At 33.1% G+C, this 23,254-nt stretch overlaps 1 protein-coding gene and 1 pseudogene across 1 annotated transcript in view; both read right to left on the bottom strand.

Annotated features, from left to right (window-relative positions):
• Positions 1-4,492, bottom strand: part of LOC118182193 (Na(+)/H(+) exchanger protein 2-like) — a 313,261-nt gene extending 308,769 nt beyond the window's left edge. Inside the window, exon 1 of the mRNA XM_085820438.1 lies at positions 3,259-4,492. Within this exon, the coding sequence (XP_085676564.1) occupies positions 3,259-3,643 (385 nt within the window). The 5' untranslated portion in view covers positions 3,644-4,492. The remainder of the gene's footprint in view (positions 1-3,258) is intronic.
• Positions 4,493-10,572: 6,080 nt separating this feature from the next.
• On the bottom strand, positions 10,573-10,706 carry LOC118182195 (U2 spliceosomal RNA; annotated as a pseudogene).
• Positions 10,707-23,254: the final 12,548 nt, after the last annotated feature.

Raw genomic sequence — 23,254 nt, 5'->3', positions numbered from 1 at the left:
AAATCATATTATCATTGTTAATAGGTCTTTTATTACCATTACCATACCACTCTATTGAAACTTAATACATATTTAATGACTTCAATTTCGTCAATATCTGTGACCATTTGCTGGCTGTATGCGAAATAATCATTTGCGATATGAGGCAAATGTTTTTTCCAGACCGTTCTCATCTTCACTGCCATCACTCGCTCTCATGGCCTTGAATATTTTCAGTTTCACATTTTATATGAAATTTCCTCCAGAAATGGACTAATTAGATTGGATTATAATTCGAAGTTTCTTGTTTTGCTTCTTCAAAAGCCTTATTTTAGATAACTGGCCTTAAAGATTGCTAAGACCTCCAATGTCCATTAAAATTTATATCCATATGTTTTTATATATAATAAAATGTATTAGTTATATCCACATATTATTTTAAATATAATACAATATATTAGTCATTTATACCCATAGGTTGTTAATATATAATAAAATACATTAGTTATATTAGTTATTGTATATTAAATAACATCAGTAACATGTCATAATTATAACCGCTATAAGATTTCCTCTTAGCGGTGTTAAATGAAATTCATCTCGAGTTTAGTAAAACAGATTTAATTAATAAAGCGTTTCAATTTAAAATGTGCCAGTCGAAACCGCATTAAGTGAAGGATTCTTGTATATATAAAACGAAAACGGAAAATCTGAATGCCTTTTTATTTTTTGGTATACATATTACAATGAAGTGTCTGTTATTTATAGGTAAATAAATTTGCCAAGTCTCTTCCTGAATGCGAGCACTTCTATTATTTTAGGTGTCTATTATTTTAGGCATCTAAGTTTTCGCAGAGGGAGATATTATCTATTTTATTATTAATAATCAATACGGGTAGACTACGTTCCAAAATAATGTCGATATAATACCTATGAATGCTTGTACAAACATTTTGAAAAGGAAATATAATCACACATCGTTGATAAAAAAAAACTTCTTACCAGAATATTTAAATTCAAAGGTTTCTTTTCCACAGGTAACTTAAAAATCATAAATTCTACCAAAGAGAAGAGGTCCAATATTCTTTCGTTCTTGCAGATTAAGTCAGAGTTATATTCTGTGTATCAATATGATATGTACATTCAAATAAAAAGGGATTACAAGATAAGTTTTGGTGATTTGCCCATTAAAATAAGAAAAATTGACAAAGTGTCTGAAGTGTAAAAAGGAATTAACAAGTAGAGAAATATTAAATTTTTAACTCAAACCTTAACGAAACTAAATTTACTTTCTTCTCAAAACTCGAAAACGTAACATTGAGTCTTTTCGGCCAAAGTTGAGAATTAGCGTAGAAAGTCATGCAACTAAGAGCAGGACAAACATAATATCTCCTATCTTATCATCTATCCATAAACAAAACAGGAAGTTGTTTTATTCCCAAAGGCGAAGTTGAAGAATTGAATAATGTTAACTGACAGTTAAGATCTATAATTAATACTTTTAATGTCTAAACTCTCAAAGAATAAAACTTAATATAGCGTTTTTTACATGGCACAAAATACGAGCAAAATAAAAAAAATCACAATAAAATTGTTCACAAGGTGTATATTTGTAGTTTCAAAAATTGAAAATACCCTGTAGATCTGAATATAAGACATCCTTACGCAAGATATCTCTTCACATTATAAGGTTCTCAGAAGAAAAGAGAAGTCTTATATATAATATGGCAGCCTAGATTAAAGATATTCTACAAAAAAGAAAATTAAATTGCTTAAATTCTATAAATATGTTTTCTTTTAATGTAACAATTAAACTAGAACTGATAAATTATCATAATATGTTTATAAACATTAAGGTGCATGTTTAGGCTGAATTAATACTGACAGGCATTTACTTCTAGAGAAGTTTATGGAATACAAATTTATTATAAAATTACTCGCCATAGATTAAAGTGCATTAAAATTGTAATCTATCTTTCGCATACAAATTTGTTTTGGACTTTTTATGTTTTGTCCTTTCGCCGCAAACTATTTTTGGAAGTGATAAAATGCGTCCAGGCTTCAAATATTAAAAGAAAGTAAATTTATAGAAAAAAAAGGATCAAAAAGAAAAAAAGGATTTTTTGCGCTGATATCATGTAATGAAACATTGTAAAACACATTTTTGTTTGTTTTGGTAGATATAGCCTGGGAAGGGCAGAATAGGTAAAGCCCATACATATTCATGTGCAAATACATACATATATTAATATTTCTGAGAAAACATTATGAATAGAGAGCATAATTAAATTTAAAAGGACATTTTAAAAGAATGTAAACTGCTTTAAAATAGAAATTTACATAAAAGAGAAACATAAAAAATATCATAATGCAATGAAGATTATTTAAATTGCAAGAAAAAGTTTGATGTTTTACAGACTTTCAAAATAAATTTATTAGGTTTGTTGAATTTTGAATCACATCAATTAACATTTTTTCCACCACTTCCTGAAAACTTTTTTTTCTTAAAATTATTATTTATCATTTTTTTCACAGTCACCATCTTACAGTTTTCTATATTAGTTCAAATTACAGTATTTTTTAATATTTTCCTTTAATACTCCTGTATTTATTATTATTATTCGCGGATAATTTTTTATTTATTAAGATCAAATTAATCTTTTGTTATCTTAATAATATTATTAAGCGTCTATTAATCTTTTTTTAGCTTTTGTAACAAGAGTTTTATAATGTTTTCTCTCATTTCTAAAAATTACCTATATTTGCCAGTCGTTACATTTTTAAGCTTAAGATCCCAAAGATTGCATGTAAGTAAATATCTGAGCTACAAAAGAGTTTCTTGAATATAATCTCGGCGTCTTGGCTTCTTAATTCCCAGGACTGCAAATGATCTAACTAATCATTGAGCATATGTTTCATATTCCTTATTTCCTCAAGAAAAAAAAGTACTTTTTATATAAAGTGAATAATATTATAATTCCATTAATTAACGTTATTCTTACAATAATAATAAAATTCAAACAATTCCCGTAGATATTGTAAAAGCAAACAGATATTAAAGAATTTTGCACAGTTGTCAGTCGAAATGATTCTGCGGGACAAGTTATTACCGAACACAACAGAATAATTTAATTTCTATTTCATGCAATACGAACAATAAAAATGTGTCTATTATTCAAATATTGTCACATTATGTTTTGAAATAATTGCTCATTCTGAGCAAATAACTGTTATTTAGATATTTGTAAGTTAAAAAGGGAAATTCTAAAAATAACTCACCGAACTTGGCCAAGGAAGCTATCAAAATCCAAAGTCCAATAATCAAGGGCCTTGCTTTTGAGAAATCCATACGAATAAATGGATACCTGTGTTGTTCTCCGTGATTCTTCTGTTTTGCAACTGAGGATAACACGTCCAAATAGTTGGAATGTTCACCCGGATGGATGGGTGATACGATAGGACCATCATTGACCAAATCATGGTCATCGGTATCAGGTGGGACCACTTCTTGATGGCTTCTGGAAACACTGTCAGCGATAATCGCTCTTGCTTCGTCAGCAACAGACTTGTTTATTATTATTGATAAAATAAACACTAATGCGAACAATCCACAATATTCCCGTGAGTGGCAGACATTTTTCACAGTCTTTACTAATGACATCATAAATAGTATATTTCTTGCTAAGCAGTTTATTCACATAAAAAGCTCCACTTCTTGAAGACAAGTTCACGTGTTCATTACGAAAACAAATTTGATATTCGGAGTATCAGCAAACTAACACTATATTCAAATGCAATACTGCATCGAGAGATAACTTATCTGCATAAAGGAAAAAAAAAATGTCTATTCCTTAAATGATGTCAAAATCGTCAAATAATTTTAATTCAAAAAATTAGAAATCAGTATCAAGCCAAAAAACCTGACTTGCGTTTTTACTTTTTAATTACTTCTTTGAAAAGATAGATAAAGCTGTTTAATCCTCTAATTCATATATTTACAGAGGGCGCTGTCATGATAAACAATCTATAACCGGTACAATATTTGCAGCAGTTTCACCGTCATATAAATTAATTATTTCTTAAAACTAAAATATTTGCTCGCAAATATATTTCTGAAAATGCGCTAATATCTACTTATTATCTTCTTTGAAATCACAGAAAATATCCTGTTTTAAGAAAACAAATTTAATTGCACTATGACTTCCGAATTATTTAAAGGAAACATTATTTACTAAACTTCCATTATAAATTCCCGCTTTAATATTAAAAGGCAACAAAAGAACTCACTTGCACCCTTGTAGAACAACAGCTTAATTCAGTTTTGAGTACTGGTTATTTAAAATAATATATTTTATCTTTTCAGTGTAGATATTTTTCAGAAATTACTTTTTCTTCTCGTTTAGCGCCAAACAGAATTTTTCTCTAAACAATTAACACAAAATTCTCCGTATGAGAATTATTCCACTCCTCCGCTCTACATCAGAATTCTAAATGAGGTATGTTTTCTGACAGCTCTGTCCTATAATAACTTTCCCTTGCCGATACTTTTGAATGGACGACATGCTAAACTTGCAACCCGATTCAACAGGTAAAAAACCACGTGACCCCTTACGTTCCGCTAGCCGCCTGTGACGTCACTTTGCTGGAAATTACTCTAATTGGCGCACCTAACGGTACTTCATTTTAATCTTTGTTTCTTTCTAAGTAATTTCGCCGCGTGGATTCAGTTGGTGATTTTCGGTACGTCATATTTGTTTTTTAAAGTTACTTTTTAGCTGTAGTACACAATTTTTAAGTGAATTTTCGATCTTACAGGACTCAAATTCTTCGCTTTCATGCACTCGCTATGTGCTCCGTAGAAAATTAGTTTCTCAATGATCACGAAATCAAAGTTTAAATAAGGGAAATAAAATTTTAATCTTAGCTTCCAAATTTAAACTGAATATCGGAAGGATGGCATAAATTGTAGCTTCACAGTGTGAAATGTCTGAGTCCATAAAATTTTTAACGAATTTTTTCTTATTGTTAAAAACAGAATTTTTCGAAGTGAAATTGATGAAATACAAACCAATGAGTGAAGATGCAAATTTCTTTCTCTCTTTTTTAATTTTAAATGCCTTGATTGCTAGGCATCAAATATTATATTAAAAAAAAAAAAAAAAAAAAAAAAAAAAAAAAAAAAAAAAAAAACACATCGATGCTACTGATAATGAATTTGATTAAAAAAGGTCTTCAGTTTTAAAATTTCGAATATTTTCTCCTTATTTCTGATCTGAACGTTAAAAAAGTATCAAATTTTATTAAAGTTCATATGAACATTTAAATAAAACTAAAAGAGGAACGAAATACATATAAGAGCGATTACAATCTATATCTTTCTACAGAAGTTTTTTCATATTTAGGTTTCTATTTTTCATGTAGACAATAGTATACAGATGGGACAATTAGAGAGAAGTATTTTTCACCACAGCTGCGTAACACATGCCGCTAGAAACATCTTTAACGGTACTTCATGGCATAAACATTGGTAACAACGCTGAAATATTATTACAAAGAAATACTGATTATTTTTTAATGACAAATCTTGTTCTGTGCTGAAAAGTAGTGGTTTTTAACAGCAGTCTTTGCAATATCTCTTTGTTTCTTGAATTAACGCAAAAAATAGAGGCGCATCCTGCATGTTTTCAAATCCGCGCATAATTTTACTTTACCCAAAATTTAACTATTGACCGTGTGTAATTAATCAAAGCCTTTATCAATGATGTGCACAGTAAATTAATTCATTTTTATATACTATGTGTATTATATGCATATCTTGTTAAATAGTAAATTAAAGGAAAGACATTTTCGAAAACGTACATATAAAGAAAAGCGTTTCGCTCATTGACATAGTAAATTTACATCGCCTATTCATAAGGTGAACTGTTTGCTGGTACTGGTATCAGTATTACTATGTAGTATTAAAAAATACTCTACCGATGTTATAACCATTACTATCCTATATCCATTACTATCCATTGCTATCCTCAGAGATAAAAAAACTATTATGTATAGGTAGATAATTATTCTTATATAATTAGAAAAGGGATTATTTTACAAAAGGATAAATGCAAGTAGTATGGCAATTTCACTTAGACGTTAAATGAAGCTCTATACTAGTCATAAAAACTGTATGGCATAAAATGTTATATCCCTAAAACTTTGTTGCAGTGAACAAATCTATAGTACATATGAAACAATTCAACTTTTAATTCACTTTTCTGTCTTGGCACCAGTTCTAGCGGAATTAAAGGTATATTTTGATATGGAACTGAATGTATTAGTTATGGTATGTAGTATTATGGGAACCTAATGAAAAAGTCAATAATTATTTTTATGGAAGTTTTTATGGAATTATTCATTAATAATAGTAATTTTAAACAACAGAATGTCCTTGGATATCAGTAAAACGTAATTATAAATCCCGATTTTTCTACAGAGATGGTAACAGTACAGGTCGAATATTCGGTTCAGTGGATGACGTGCCAACAGCACAGTTCAGATATTCATTTCGCGATGGATGAAAAAGTTTGGACAGTTTTAATTTTTTTTATTCTTTGTTTTTGAAATGCAAATTTATAACTTTAAAGTTTTTTAAAGTGAGGTATCAGTCTAACGGAGGAACATGACAGATCAGGCTTCGCTTCCGCGCTTCATTTGCTGAATTGACGAGCTGTTGGGAAGCAGTATCATATGGAGCTTTAAACCAATAATCAAAAGATCTCATCAGAATATTAAATTTCAGTCATGACATATTAAAGTGCTTAAAATTTTATTACCTATCAGAACAAAAGTGTGACAACAAGGCTAGTTGGCATCACTTTTGAGGAACTAAGATTTACATTTTTTAATTTAAATAATTCAAAACAATTTTTTTCTGGATTCTTAATTACTGGTGCATAGCAGTACCTAATTTAGATGTTCATATAAGTTTAGTTACAATTTTTACTGTTTCAAATAGCAGACATGTTTGAAAAATTTCCTACCTGAAAATTTTCATTCAACTGTTGGAAGACATGAATGAGCAATAGAAACAGTTGAAATAAATTGATTATCACTTTTAGTATTTGTTTATTAAGACTATTACTAAACACTATTTATTCTATTTTTGTTTCAAAACATTTTGATAATAGAACAACAATCAGAGTTCAAAAATATTCCAAAATAAGAATAAAATATAAGCATTTAAAACTATTTCAACTTTTTAACATTAATAAAGCAGAACTATTCTCTAACTTGAAATATAATAACAAACATAATAGAAAATAAAAATTTACACATACGAAAGTAAGAAAGACTATTGCTTTTATAATAAAAACGTATTGGGTAAATAATAGTGCAATATTAATGTAATATAAATGCAATATCAAAACCATAAAAAACTTAAACAGTAATGAGTAACTTAGATGAAATACAATTGTTATTGCAGATAAAACACTTTTATTTGAAAGGTAATGTTAATTTAAATAACTAAATCTTATCATTTTCTTCAAGCATCCGGATTTGCTAAAGGGCAGATTTTAAAGTTTACACCTTCCAGTTGTTGTAAACATTATATCCGTATCTTTAGTCTGATTCCGACAAGACAAATATAATGTTTACAACAATTAGAAGACTTTTTTTTAATTTATGGCATATAGATGAAAGATATAACAAAAAGAAAATCAAATCATATAATTTTTGTTTGCTCTAATTATCGCCCTTGGATTACTATATAGGGACGCCTGGACAGCATTTGTTAATGTCTGCGGTGTTATTCCAGACTGAGCGCCACTTTTGTTTTTCAGATTTATCTCCTTAAATTCAAGTAAGTCAGACAATGATTATCTGAGTGTTACTGTAAAAGGAGATAGATCACTTTTTAAACAGCATCCATTGAACTTTAAACAGTTTATCATCGTAACCGATTTTTTGTACTACTGCAGATAGATTTTTGCAGTGCATCTGTGCTTAAAATCTCTTCCCTATTGATACGTATATAGTATTTGAATTGCTTTTCTTAGCATTTTTAATTATGTTTATCTAGTGTTCTAGTAAACAAACATTACTTTCAGTTTTATTGCGTTCTTTCAATTAAAACAACTTCTGTATCATTAGGTAAAACTTAAAGACCTAAGCACAATAAATTTATGACCACTGCATTTCCCTAAACTAAAACTAAAAATTAATTATTATAAAAAATAAGAATTAGAGTCACATTCAAATACTAAAACATCACTAACACGCAGTAACACTCAAAGCACGGATACAGATGACTTGACCTCATGGATTTGATACGCTTTGCATAACACATAACAACAAAATCCTTTTCTGTGAAACCAAACTGCTGCTGTTTAGTGGTTTATTTTAAAAGTATTGACTTGGTTCATTATTTCACTGAACTATTCGGTATTTTTACTACATTAATTCACTAACTCAGACTTAAAAGTTTTTTGACTTGGTCCTCTTTCATTCTCAACCCATCGTATATATGGACAAAAGAGGTGTATATAATGTGGACACAACATGACTTCCTTGTGCGGACTATTAAATTATACACATTTTTTGCTACACTTCATTTAAACTTACTTCATTGAATTTCATTAGAGATATATTTCTCAATCATAATCAGTTCAGCTCTCACGTTGTGGCAAGGCAAAAACACATAAAATCTCAAAACATCTTCATTAAAAATTGTAAAATACAGAAAAACCTAAAACACCAAATACAGTTAAAAAAAAAAATTACAACTAAAATTCGTACAGAAAAAACAAGCAAATCGGCTAACAAACAGGAAGACAAAATTTTCGGCGCACAAAACTGAAAGTTAGCTTTTAGTCCACTGAGAAAAACTGAGCACAGAATTTGGTGCACCAACTAACTTAATTGATTATTCTACTAAGAGTTTCAAATATAAACAAACAGCGGTCTCTTTAGGCCTACCGTCACTTAAACTTCTAAACTGATGATAATTCTATTACTATTGCAGGCAAATTAAATAAAGGCATAAAAATCGTAACTGGAACATTAGAACAACATGATTCAATGACTTTTAAAGCAAAAAAAAAGTACATTTTACCAACATAAAAGAATAAAAGCATACAGCTCACTGAGCCGGGTAAGAGAATGAGTATAGATATACGTATAATATATGTACATTATCTAGAAAGTTCACAATTTATGTATATATATATATATGTTACGGCAAGAGCCCGAAGAACTTAGGCCAGTTCCCAAATTGACTGCCCAATTCGCACTGGTCGAGTGGTATGGCCAAAGTCCGAGGTACTTGCAATTAATACTGTGTAAAGACATTAGGTTATTTCAAAGCAGGAGATGTGAAAAATTAGCAATGTCCTCGGCGGGACTTGAACCACGGATCTCTCGAATCGAGCGAGTCTCGAGAATCTCGAATCGATCTCTCGAGTCGAGCGTGCTGACCACTACACCACAAAGGCATGCTAAGAAGGTGGGAGAAATACCTTATAACTGTATATCCTACTTTAGCTGGCCATTTCGGGAACTGGTCAGGAATCTTTGGCCAGAGCTCGATGTGGTAACGGAAAATTGTTTCGTAGGCGGCACATCTGTTTCTTCTGGTGTGGCGGCTTGCATGCGTAGAAAGAAGGGTGCCACGCTTTGGGGAAAGTCCTGCCGTTAACTCTCATTATTGTAATACAGCGATTTCGTGGTTAGTATATATTCTTTGTATTTGTTACTTCTGTATGTGAATGTTTTCAGTCGAAAGAATATGTGACAGCTAGGGAAGATATAACATGTGTTGCTGGTTGTAATGACAGTCGTTTTGCTACTGGAGGGAGCACACAGTAATTATGCTGAGGTTAGGCCTAACAGCCTATAGAATTATTGTTTTACTACATTAGTCCTGCACAGTAATGTGCTAAATTTTCAAGCGAACACAATTTACTAGGCTTTCTTCCAAGTAAAATCATTTTGGTTTCAGGTATCTCTATTGTTCTTCCATGGGCTTCCTATGGCTACTTCTTATGTGACTAATATGCTGGCTAAAGTAGAAGCACAGGAAAATGTGTAGCAAGCATTTTCTATGAAAATCAGATTCTCGGATAATTTGAACACTTTGCTGCAAGGGAAAACTAATAACAGCGAGATGCTCACCAGGCAGAAAAGGTGCACTTTTATAGAGGTCATCAAACAGGCTAAAGTAAATGAGAAAAATGAAAGCGTTGACAATAGCCGTCTAAGAAAATATGACGTTCTTCATGCTGACGGCAAAGAATGTGTCAATAAAAGGATACAATAGCGTTATTTTATACTGTATACAAGCAGAAAAATTATTTGGCATACTGCATGATACTCACTTGAAAATTCTACATGGAGGTCGCACACGGATGAAAAGGTGCGAAAACTAAGTACAAAAATGTCACCAAAGAAGTCATTGCATTATATCTTCGCTTATGCAAGCCATGTCAAGTTGTCTAATCCTAAGAGCAGTCCAGTTTCTAAACCTTTGATATTTTATAATGTTGCGAGGCCCCAACTTGTCAGCAACAGTGGTAGTGACTGCTTTGAACTGTAAATTACACAAACTCGTAAGAAGGGTTTAAATCCTTTTTATTCCACTTTAGATATACAGCTGCGTTCACTTGACGCTCACAAACTACGCCGACCCGGCGGTTTAACAAAATAGATACTACACTTTGATCTTAGCCAAAAGGCCGAGAAGCGATTCTCTATTTAACAAAATAGAGAAGTACAACTAAAAATAAATGACAGGATGAATAAATAACGAAATAACTACCTACGAGGCTCTATAATCGTAACTAACTTAACCGCGCTCTAAGATACAGCTGAGATTCAGCAAACTTACTGATTAAGAAGTTGAAAGATTCAACGAACTGTCGAAATAGGCACACAGGCCGAAACGCGCGGTTCTTAAACTTTCTACCAAGCAACCTTCACGCTCGCGATTCAAGAAGCACACTTACAATCTCGTTTCCCTTCTATTTAACTCAAATTACTTCTGCTAAATAATTTGAATACTCTGCGCGTTCTACTACGATTTACATACTCTGGCATTGGCAATTCTATGGGAAAGTAAAGGCTTGACAGGAAAGATAGCTTAAACTTAAAATAAATGTTAGTTAAAATAAATATAAACCCTACAATTTAAAGACTGTAACTCCAGATGCCAGGTAGATCTTGTAAACATGCAAAATAGTCTTGACGGCGAGTACAATTTTATACTCAACTAGCGGAAGTACCCGATGCCAGTTAAGTTAGATTGAGAGTAATGCATCTAACAACAGAGAGAACGATACCTCTGTAATCTTTCTCTTATGACGAAGCAAAAAATACGATTTGTAGTCATACATTTTTCACTCTGAAGCGATATGAAACCCACGTAAAAAATTTCTATAGAAAAATAAGCTTATTCTCTCTCATTATATCAGCAACAATGGCACATAGTTTTTAATGATTTTCGTCTATCTAATCAAATGATCGTGAAAGCTTAAGTTCTATCCAATATTTCACCTATATTCAATTTTAGTCGATTAAATGTGGCAAAAAATTTATCATAACTGATCAGAAATCAATAACGCGAACAAACAAACACACACGCAGACAGACATTCTTCTTTATAATGTATAGATTTTGTAAAACTTACAAATTTTTGATTAACAACTCTACGATTTGAAAGCGAGCAGTAGTAACTCTTTTCGAAATAAAGCCTTTGTATCTCCAATGCGCGAGACTGTTGGCACTCGCAAAAATGAGTGCGAAAATTAGCGCTTTCAGAGTTTTTAATTAATGTTTCGGCTGATTAAAGTCGCACGAAGATGGGAATAGTCGAAATGGCTTCCCACGAAGTTTTTGGATTCGGGAATAATGTATTTAATGTTTGGCAATGCTATTTTTATTTCATCGTAAAACTTAGAAATTTTTTATTGACAAACTCTAGGATTTTGAAACCTAGCAATGGCAACAACTTTCGAAATAAAACAAATTTTCATCTCTAGTTTGTGAGACTGTTGCCACTCGGGAAAATGAGGGCGAAAATTATCGTTTCTCTGAGTTCTTAATTAATATCTCTGATTTCAGATTTTTTTTTAAACAAGGTGGACGTCGACCTTTTCAGGACCCAGAAAAGAATTGTATAAAGTTTTATGATGATAGCTGTAGTAGTGACTGAGTTATTTAGAGGACAAACACACAAACGTTCTTCTTTATATGTATAGATTTCATTTATAGATCATAGATCACGCAATAGTATGTACTATTGCGTGATCTCAAAACCAAAAGAGCAGAAGAAGTTGCTTACCAATTACTTGATATCTTCGTAACTCAATACTGGAGTCTCAATAACGTCCGTATGTATGTACGTACCTGCACGATACAGACTTTAAGAGACAACTAACTCCTTCTTGATCACTGAACGATACAGAGTTGTGTATCTCGCTTGGGCAAGGTAACACCAGCAATGGACACTTGAAAACGGAAAGCAAGTAAGGTGCTGTTATGAATAGTCATGTTTCCAATTATATTGATAAATGGAAGGATTCATGTGGGGCGCAAAGTCGATAAAATTATGGATCCAGCAGGGAACTGTGCCTGTTGGTGGGGGTCTGTAATGGTACGGAGTTCATTTAACTAGAAATTGCTAGAACCCCTGTCACACATACAAACATCTGTGACTGGTCAATCGTATTTGCGCATGTTTTCAGACATGGTGCACTCGTTTACTTCCTGTATTCATGCTGATGAATTAAGCTTCTTTTAACAGAATGCTGCCCCTCCACGCAAGTATCGGAGCGCAACGTTATGTTTACAGGAGCATTTGTCTGAGTTTGTACTTTTGCCATTCCCGCTCAATCCCGAGATCAAAAGGTGATAGAACGCATTTGTCATGTCAGGCAACGTGCTATCGAGCAGAAAAATCCGAGACCTCGGAAGACATCCGAACTGTGGAAAGCTCTGCAGGAAGTATAGTGTCCATTGCCTAGAACAGGGATGTCCAGCCTGGACCTATAGCAAGTATCACTGTGGCCCAAAAAGCTAGCGCGAAGCACAAACAAAGGATTCTATTACGTTTTTAATAAAATCATATCGTTTGTCATATCGAAAGAGAAGTCTGTGTCAGAAAATGAGTATACCAAACAGGGAAAAAATAAGCACTCTGTTTGATGCAAGAATTTGAAAAGAGATTTCAAAATTTTCCGAAAAATAATCAAAATTTTTGTATTTTTGTAACTCCATTTACAGTCAATGTAGATATGATCCTAGGAAATGTTCAAACTTAACGCACAGAGTTGCAGTTTCCCATTGAACCTTGAGGAAAAATTTGATTAGTCTCTTTGGGTGAGTTTTTATCAAACCTATTGCCTCGCTGCACAGTCATGCGTTATTTACGTTATCGTTGTTTGGCAACGCTCACATATGTGAGCAACTATTTTTGAGAGTGAAGCATACTGAGAAGTAAAATTAGAACCAGAATATTCGATGAAAACCTTGAGAATGTTCTGGAAACTGCAACCCCTTCAATCGAACCAGATACTGATAGATTAGTTTCTCAAATTCAAAGCCAAATATCCCTTAATTTTATGATTTCTTGTTACTTTTGTAATTATAAATAAAATATATAATGAGATGTTATGTACAAAATGTAAAATACAGCTTCAAAATAAGTGTATGTTGCTGTCATTATATTAAGTAAATCATAAATTGATGCAATTTAAATAGGTTTTTATGCTGTTTCTTGCTCCTCAACCATCGTTAGTGTTAGGCAGGGGTGGCTTGCCATACGAATCAAGTGGACTCCTGATGCACTTAAAATTTTCATATATCTTCGCTTTCTTATATATAGTACACACTGAACAAATTTGTTTTAACAAGGTCAAACCCACCTATTTCTCTCCTAAAGGTGAAATTCAATAATTCCTTTAAATGATTAAACCTGAGCAAACCCGAAAATATGTAATGGAACCTACATTAATGGTGTGATTACTTTTCTTTCGAAGTTCCGAGCTGCACTGGTGTTAGAAATATTTCTATGGCCCGAAATATCTCATCCTCTTCCAATGGGGCTCAGAGAGGATGAAAGTTTGGACATATCTGGCCTAGATCATATCTCCAGAACCTCTTGATGTTCTCGCCATGCCTTTGAAAAGATCTGCAGTAATTATGGCGTGCATTGTCTAGAGCATATTTTCAGAATCTCATGGAGTCCATGTTATGCTGCATCTTATACACTGAAGTGACAAAAGTCATGGGATACCTCCTAATATTTTGTCGGTCCTCCTTTTGCCCGGCGAAGTGTAGCAACTCGACGTGGCATGGACTCAACAAGTCGTTGGAAGTTCCCTGCAGGAATATTGAGCCATTCTGCCTCTATAGACGTCCATAATTGTGAAAGTGTTGACGGTGCAGGGTTTTGGGCACGAACTGACCTCTCCATGATGTCCCATAAATGTTCGATGGGATTCATGTCGGGCGATCTAGGTGGCCAGATCATTCGCTGGAATTGTCCAGAATGTTCTTCTAACCAATCGCGAACAATTGTGGCCCGGTGACATGGCGCATTGTCATCCATAAAAGTCCCATCGTTGTTTGAGTACGTGAAGTCCATGAATGGCTGTAAGTGATCTCCAAGTAGCTGAAGGTATCCATTTCCAGTCAATGATCGGTTTAGTTGCACCAGAGGACCGAGTCCATGCCATGTAAAAACAGCCCAGACCATTATGGAACCACCGCCAGCTTGAACAGTGCCTTGCTGACAACTTGTGTCCATGGCTTCGGGGGGTCTGCGCCACACTCGAACCCTACCATCAGCTCTTACCAACTGAAATCGTGACTCATCTGACCAAGCCACGGTTTTCCATTCGTTTAGGGACCAGCCGATATGCTCACGAGCCCACGAGAGTCGCTGCAGGCGATATCGTGCTGTCAGTAAAGGCACTCGAGTCGGTCTTCTGCTGACTTGAACACCAGCAGAATTATTTTCAAAATCGCAACTAAAAGAATCAGGAACTCGCCAAATGCGTATAATTTAATATTCCGTACAAGGAAGTCATGTGGTGTACACATCAGATATTTTAGAAATTGTGAACCCAGTGTTTTGAGACGCAAACGTATGCCATTGCATAATTCTCTTCCTATAAATATATAAATTTATACTGTAGAGTCATTAGGGGTTATTTTGAAGCAGGAGATGTGAAAAATGCCCTCGCTGGGACTCGAACCTGGAACTATCGAATTCGCCCCGAGTGTGCTACCATTACACCACAAAGGCATGCTGGAAGGAGAGAGAAAATATCTTATATGCTCCCCCTTTTAAAGAGCGACTGAGGATTTGGGCAACCAGTCGCCAAATCCTGGTGGTAAAGAACTGTCTTCCACCAGCTTTTACAGTTTGGGCGCCACTGTACAGTCATTAAGTTTTCTTGAAGCGAGAGATGTGAAAAATGAGCAATATTCTCGCTGGGACTCGAACCTGACCTCTCAAATTCGCGCCGAGTGTGCTACCGTTACCCTACGAAGGTATGCTGGAAGGTGGGACAAAATACCTTCTAATACAAAAAAAAGAAAAAAAAATATTCAAAGGTTGGAAATGATGAAAAAAATAAGAACCGAAAATCTACGCACAATGGCAATTTTACTCTTTCGGAATAAATAGTCCGACGGTAATTGCTTTTTACTTTTTCTATCATAAGACTAACTGTAAGTCAATTTATTACTCGCAAAGTTGCGATAAATAAAAACTTACTTTATACTACCTCTACAAATACATTAATGTTTTACTTGTTGTTGTCCTTGGTTCCATATTTCATACACATATGATGTTGGTATTTCGTTTCCTTTAGTAAGAGGGCATCGTTTTAATGAACACTTCTCGAAATATCTCCTAATGTAATTTCCTTTTCGCGAGTAATGGACCGATTCACTTAAAATGAACCTACGAAACCAATATCTTTTAAACTGCCGCGCGTGCTACTGAGTTAATTAATTAACATTCGTTTTTGCTGATTTATTTCATAATTCTGTCGATCTTAATTTCTCATACCGTTCATAGTCAATTACTCTCACAGTTGCACTATTACACAGTTTTGCTGGATCAACTGTCTTTTGGCGAAACCAATGTGAATTACGGAACAAACTGTTGTTTGTATAATTAAAAAGATCCCTTTTCTTTGATGAGCTAAGTGGAGAGCACTCATTTGAATACACGAAAAGTAGTGGTTGCCAAGGTAGCAGATATGTCTCTAAACCGTGCTATCTTCGATTCAGCCAAAAATGTCCATTCGGTCGTCTGCAGATGGCTGGCTATACACACAGACAAAGAAATTTTAAGATTTAAAATGCGAAATTAAAAATTTAATAGTTACGGTTTTCAAGAAATTTAATATTTAAAAATATGAGAAATGTCCCGGTTATCTTTGTTCTTATGTTAAAAAATACTTAAGACATCTAGTTTCTTTGTTTAAATGTTTTTTTGTCTGTCTGTTCAACTAATCGCTTTTCAAACTTCCTGTTACTTTCCGACGTTGAAGCTGCATTGTACGAAGTCATTAACTGAGATGTTTTTTATTGCTTTCATTTGAGGTGAGCAAGTGAATTTTGGAGAAACATAAAATAAGGATTTACAGAATAGTTTTTCTAAGATTCAGAAGAAACTTTGCGTGCACAGTAGTTACACTGAAAACTCGAACAGTGTATGCATAAGGTCTGAATCAATATTTAAGTGGAAACGGTCGACCCAAAATACTTTATAATTTGTACTAGATGCTAGAGTCATTATCAGATGCTAATTCAAGAGTTCATTCAGGTATTTTAAATATTAGAGTGCAAAACTGTTCTACTTTTGAGTAAATGGATTGGATTACTCAATTATGGCAAAGCTGGCTCGTGTACACGTTACAAATGGGGAAAGCCACGAAAACGCCCATGCAGCCAGTCCGTTCACGGGAATCCAACCTCAGACCGAACTACCAGTGTTCAGCGTCTACCTCGGGCCGAACTACCACCGCTCGGCCGCTGGTGGGCTCTTTTGAGTAAATGAATCAAATTATTTGGCTCTTGATTTACATTTGTTACGTTTAGTTTGTTTTTATATGATTACCGCAAAGCCTCGAGGGCTATCTGTCTAAGGGAATGGATGCCTTCGTGGAGGACTTTCTAAGGGAAACTGGCTAGTACACACGTTAAACATGGGGAAAACCCTGAAACCGCCCATGCAGCCAGCCCGTTCTCGGAATTCGAACATCGGACCGAACTACCAGCGTTCAGCGACTTTACCCCTCGGCTGCTAGTGGGCTTACATTTTTTACGAGAAACATGTAGTGTGTAAAGTTTAATCTCGATTCATAATCACAGGAACCTTTGGATAGAATAATATAAGCGATGCAATGATTATAATCAATTAAACTGAATGAATATGGAGCGAGACATACCTGGACTCGTAGACTTGGTCTTCGTAGCTAGGAAACGGATTTGCGTACTGTGGGAGAAAAATCATAACTGATATATTACTAAACAAATGTGAATTCCATAACACTGTTTAAAACTTAAAATTACATTAGATCACTAAAGTCTATTTTTCATTATTTGAGAGCCCTTAATTTGCTTTCAACTTTCGATTAACAATGAATGTTTTATCTTTCCATCATTTCACGGTTGTGCCGTGGAAAACGGTAGCTGCATTAATATTTACTACAATTATTTTCAAAATACGAGGCTTTGAAAATGTAAGTGGCAAGAATGCGGTAGTTTGATTAGGATCGTACAAGAGCTACGAGGCAAAGACATTCCGGAGGTAGTAATTCAAACGTACCGAGTAGAAAAAAATAGAAAAAGGAAAAATATAAATGTAGGAGAATCAAAATGGGCAACCGAGTAGCGAAAAAGTTCGGAATGTGATATGTGCTTCTGGTAATATCCAGTGTCTTGATATTCAGCATAGAATATAACGAAAATATACTGACCCGTTAATGACCTCATAAAGAATTTCTAGCTTTTCCGTTTCTCTACTTACCGTTGCAAGAATTTCGTTTCGTACATGTGTGTTTGACATTTGGTTTGTAGAGACATTAGGTTATTTCGAGGCCGGAGAGATGAAAAATTAGAAATTTTTTCGCCGTGAATAGAACCACGGACCTCTGGAATACCGGCCCAGCGTGCAGAACCACTACACCACGAAGGCATGCTAGGAAGGCGGAAGATATATCTTATATACGTGTGGAGAATCCTCATCCAACACCCTTTTAGTTCGAGCGCCGCTGTAGAGACATTAGGATTTTTTGGAAGCAAGAGAGATTGAAAAAGTAGCAACGCCTTCGCCGGTAGTCAAACCATGGACCTCTAAAATACCGGTTCAGTGTGCTGACCACTACATCAGGAAGGCGGGAGAAATACCTTATAGAATAAAGACTGCTTATTAGATGAAAAACTTAAAATATTCATAAATTGGCACACGTGTTTCTCTTTCTTAATCCTAAAGTTACTAAAAACAGATTCTGTGAAGTTTCATTATTTTAATGATAGTTAATCTTATTCTGTCCCAACGTTTCTAATCTTGTTCCACCCTATCACTGTAGAAGGAGTTAAATAAGAAGCTAAGAACTTCTAAGAATAAGTGAGGATGCATTAACGCTGTACTATTCTTACTAGTGCGTTGATATCGACATTATTAAGATTTAATATTGTAGTGCTTTCACATTACCCACAGCATTTTCCTGTGAAATAAACTACTTGTGGTAATTTTCCGAGTGTTCTAATTTAGCTTAAAGTTATTACGCTATTTATATTGGCAATGCATCGTAAACTGTCTGCTTTAGTATTAGTAAAAGACATACTTTAATGGAGGACGTTTTAAAGGAAATCCAAGGAGAATGCTTCAAAGAATTTCTGAGTAAGATTATATTCACATTGTACGTGAGGAAAACTACAAAATGCTCATATAATCAGCCCTTTCAATCACCCATAATTAAAATCTAGATAAACTTCCAGGGTTTTGCAGATTTGACCCCCCGGCTGTTATAAATTATATTAGAATCTAAAATATTATAAAAGATCTCGATATCCTTCCGTGATCTTGAAATGAACTAGCTGGCTTAGCAATGCGGTAATCAGCGGCTAATGTACTGAGCTGTAAATCCCATACTGCTGGAACAAAGGATTGCAAAAAACATTTTCGAGAAGATGCGATTGCAAGAGAAGATATTTTTGCAGAAAATATAAATGGATAGTAACAGGTGAATTGAAAATCATTGTTTGGAATCTTAAAAATCATCAGATGCCAGGAAATTCATTTTATGTGACTGCATAAGACATTTTGAGGAGTGAAGGAAAACTTCGAATACAAAAAATAATGATACTGCTGCATTCGAACTTGTTTGGAAAATTCCCAGTCTAAAGTCCTCATTTGTTGAATTAGCTTGTGCAAAATATTTATTGATCTGATGATCATATTCAGAGTGGTGTCAAATGATAAACGAATAGCAAGTTTTAATACAGCTACAGTTCGTAACATACCTATGTCCTATGTGCAGTATTCAAAGAAAGGTTGTTGATTCCGATAACTGACTGATTGAATAAAGGGATTAGGACAAACTTCATGTGTCCTAAACAATAGAAATTAAAGACAACTGTGCATATTTGTGTACGATGAAAACGAGGTGGGCTCAAGAAACATTAGCATTAGTTGGTAAATATAATAATCGATAATTATTGGATTTTTCAAACGCTAATATCATGAAAACATGGAATGCTCTTTCAAAAGTGACGAAATCAATATTTAGTTCCTTTTTGTTATTTTTTAAACTGTATTTGAAAACTTGTAGATCCCTAGGTAGTAATTTTCTTCAAAATCTTCCAACTATAATTTTTTTCGGGAGGGGGAGGGCCTGAAAAATTCTGAATATATTTGCAAATATTTGTTTAATTACTTGTGCAAACAAATTTACCAGCACACTGTTATATCTTAAATAACATCAAATTAAGAAAGCATTTTTAATACCAATAAATACTTTTTTATTAATTGCAAACTGCATTAAAAGTAGTTTTTATATGCATTTGTTTGCTTGTAGTTCGTCATCTTACTGAAAATATCAATGCTTGAATTTGGGTTGTTTTATTATTACATTTAGGTATGCTTCCCTTGTCATGGCTGAATTTTATATAATAATAGGAAAATATACTTAGTATGAAAAAGGATTTTCATCATATTTTTCTATTCTGCTTTGCATAAAATGTATTTTTTACATTTGTTAACTAGTTTAGGTAGCTTTAAAGTCATCTGTCATTTAAAGTAAATTATCAATATATGAAAAATAAATATTCTTTATGCATTTAGTTTAAACTTGAATAGTATATTTATGAATAAATTAAGTATTTGAACAGAGGTAAAATATTGAATATAATCCTTTTCACCTCCACAGCTTTTTCCCATTTTATCATGAATATAGCAATTTTTTAATCTGTACTTAAATTCTCGTAAATCCTTAATTGTTCGCTCACCAGTTCATTCAGTTATGCTTATGCAGAAACATAAATGCTGATTAAACTTAAAATGTCTCCAGGAAGCTTGAAAGATTAAAATAATTTACAATACTTATTTTCTGAGAGCTTAATGTTAAAAACATTGGTACTTTATGCAAGTTATTTTTCAGATGAAAAGTTTTCTCTTTTAACAAATGGACTTCCGGCTTAGAGTAGGGGGCCGAAATGCCCATTATGTTTTTCAGTATCTTAGTCTTCTCCTGATGAAGGCTTGCCTTAAATCAGTGATATCCAGCGAAGTCGATTTGCACCCACGGACAACTATGTTCGATTTTACAAAGAAGAAGGCGGTATTACCTAAACATAGTACGCGAGATGTTTTTGTAATGTTTGATACGCTTCAGATATAAGCCGGCCAGCTCAAGCATGTGGAAAATTCCTAACAGTCGTATAAATTTTGCATATTCTGTTGAGTTACCATATACCATAACATGCCATGTTTTTATCCCCAATAAATAATTTATATAAAATAATAATACAAAATAAAAATAAAATTTTAAAAAAATCTGAAAGGTTTCAGATTTTAAATTACGTCCAAAAGGGCGTTTTTTAACATTTCGTGTGTTACTTTTATTTATTAAATATCATGTTCTTTGCACTTAGTCCATAAAATTCAGTTCAAGAGGAATATCACAAAATAATTTTTAAATGAGCATATCGTTAGAATTTCCGATACACAGTCTTCCGCGTTGGAGATAAAAATGTTTTTTCTATACAACGTTGCCATTGCTCTTTTTGAAATCCTTAAGTTTGTTAATCAAAAATTCGTTAAAGTTTTACAAAATAGGAAATCAATAATAAAACAAATTCCTAGTTTCAAATTTGAGCTTCCAGATGCCCAGATTCGCAGAAAGATTACGTTATTCAAAATTTGATAGCTCTAGGTACCGTTGTTTTATCACAATACGAGAAAAATGCATACATTTATGCAGATTCTTCATTATTTAATTTCTTTAACCATAATACAGGGCGATAATATTTGGTGGTAACAATTTGAAAAGTGAAACAACGATTGTACTGAATCAACACAAAATGCCAAAACGAAATTAATAATAGTCCTTCTGGGCAAATTCCCCCTTTGCTCTAATAAGACTTTCTTAACGAAGAAAACAAGAGAATATTTCTATAGTTCTTTATTGGTAGTTATCTCGATCTTTCTTCCATCGCTCAGTAACTTCTGGTAAGTATCCTCAGGTAAAAAACACTCTGTTTTTCTAGCTTTGGCTCCTACTTTAGACAGTTCATCGTAGAATCGTAAATGCATATCAACAAGGCATGATTCCTTCTCGTACACTACACTTTTTTCTTCTATTTTCATACAGCACAGTATGAATCTTTGCTGAAAAAAGTAGCGTATTTCTTAATTTTCGAAAGAAGACTGAATATCAGATAGAGAATTCTCTGTCTGAAAGAGCTTTGAAAAATCACTCGCTTTGCTACGATACATCAGAAACGTCAGGAATAAGTATATTCTGTACTTTGGCGATTCGTCTTTTGGCATTACTCAGAACGCCTAGGAAAATGTGTGAGATAATAGTCGTATCATAATTTGACGTTTCTTTTTCGGCTTTCTATGCAATGCTTTCTTTATTTACATTACTGGTAATAAAACGGTTTATAAAATACGCTTTATTTAAAGCTAATAATTTAATTAAAAAACTAAAAGGAGAAAAATAATTTTTCATATAGTTTTAATGGGAAAAAGAGATGAAAAATATTTTTTTTTACAAAATTCGTCTAAACTTTTATATCATTGAATAATAAAAGTGTCGTACGACCTTGATATATATGTATAGATAATCACTTATACTTTTGACAATGCAAATCATTTGTAAGATTTCGTTGTTTGGGCGCCAATTCATTTATCATTCGTGATAAAAAAGTGTAGATGAATTTCGTAATGAGAATTATTTAATATCTTTCGCTATCAAGCTTCATAATAAATGATTTTTCCTTAGTTCATTAATCATTTTATGAATTTTAAACAAATGCTTATTTTATGAAAAGTTTTTAATTTCCTTATTATTGTAGGCCGCATTACACATTATTAATCAAATTATTCAATTGGAAAATCGTTTTTAACAATGGGTAATCACTCTTTTACTTCGAACAGTTACCTTACTATTTACAGGTATAGGGTAAAATACGCTATTTATAATTTTACTGTGAAGTTCATGCATGATATTTGAAATTAAAATATTCATGTATTTGATCTTAGATTCTCTTGGACTGTGTGATCTCATTCTTCTTCATTTCGAGTAATGCATTATTATTACACGACTTTTCCCAGTCAGCGCTACCAAATTTCCGATTTTAGGTTCTTCCTCTGACATTATTGTGTTAAAAAATAACATGGGCTTGATATTCTGGGAATAATATAATTTTTATCTTAGATGAATTACCACATCAGGCATACATTCGGTATGACAAGTTATGTATGCCAATTCAATAGTCGTCCGCACGCCTGGCTGGTTTTAGAAAAATTCTACAATGTCACCTAATTAATATTTTTATCATTTTTCTTTTAAAAGAGGACAAAGAGTTTATTTTTTAACTTGTTGAAATTTCAAGTCTTTATAACATGTATTTCTGTATGATAGAATTTTCGAAGTCTCATAAAAGAATATAACTTTACCTTTCATAATAATGATGTATAATTGAGTGCCTTTGCAATAAAATAAAAAAAAACTTTCGCAGTCAAATTATGGAAACCATTTAAAATGAA

This window comes from Stegodyphus dumicola, chromosome 7 (genome assembly GCF_044657685.1).
Source record: "Stegodyphus dumicola isolate Sdum_Otavi_A_Nest chromosome 7, ASM4465768v1".
NCBI classification, from domain to species: domain Eukaryota; kingdom Metazoa; phylum Arthropoda; class Arachnida; order Araneae; family Eresidae; genus Stegodyphus; species Stegodyphus dumicola.
The sequence above is the reverse complement of the archived record's forward strand: the minus strand, read 5'-3'. Positions and strand labels throughout refer to the sequence as shown.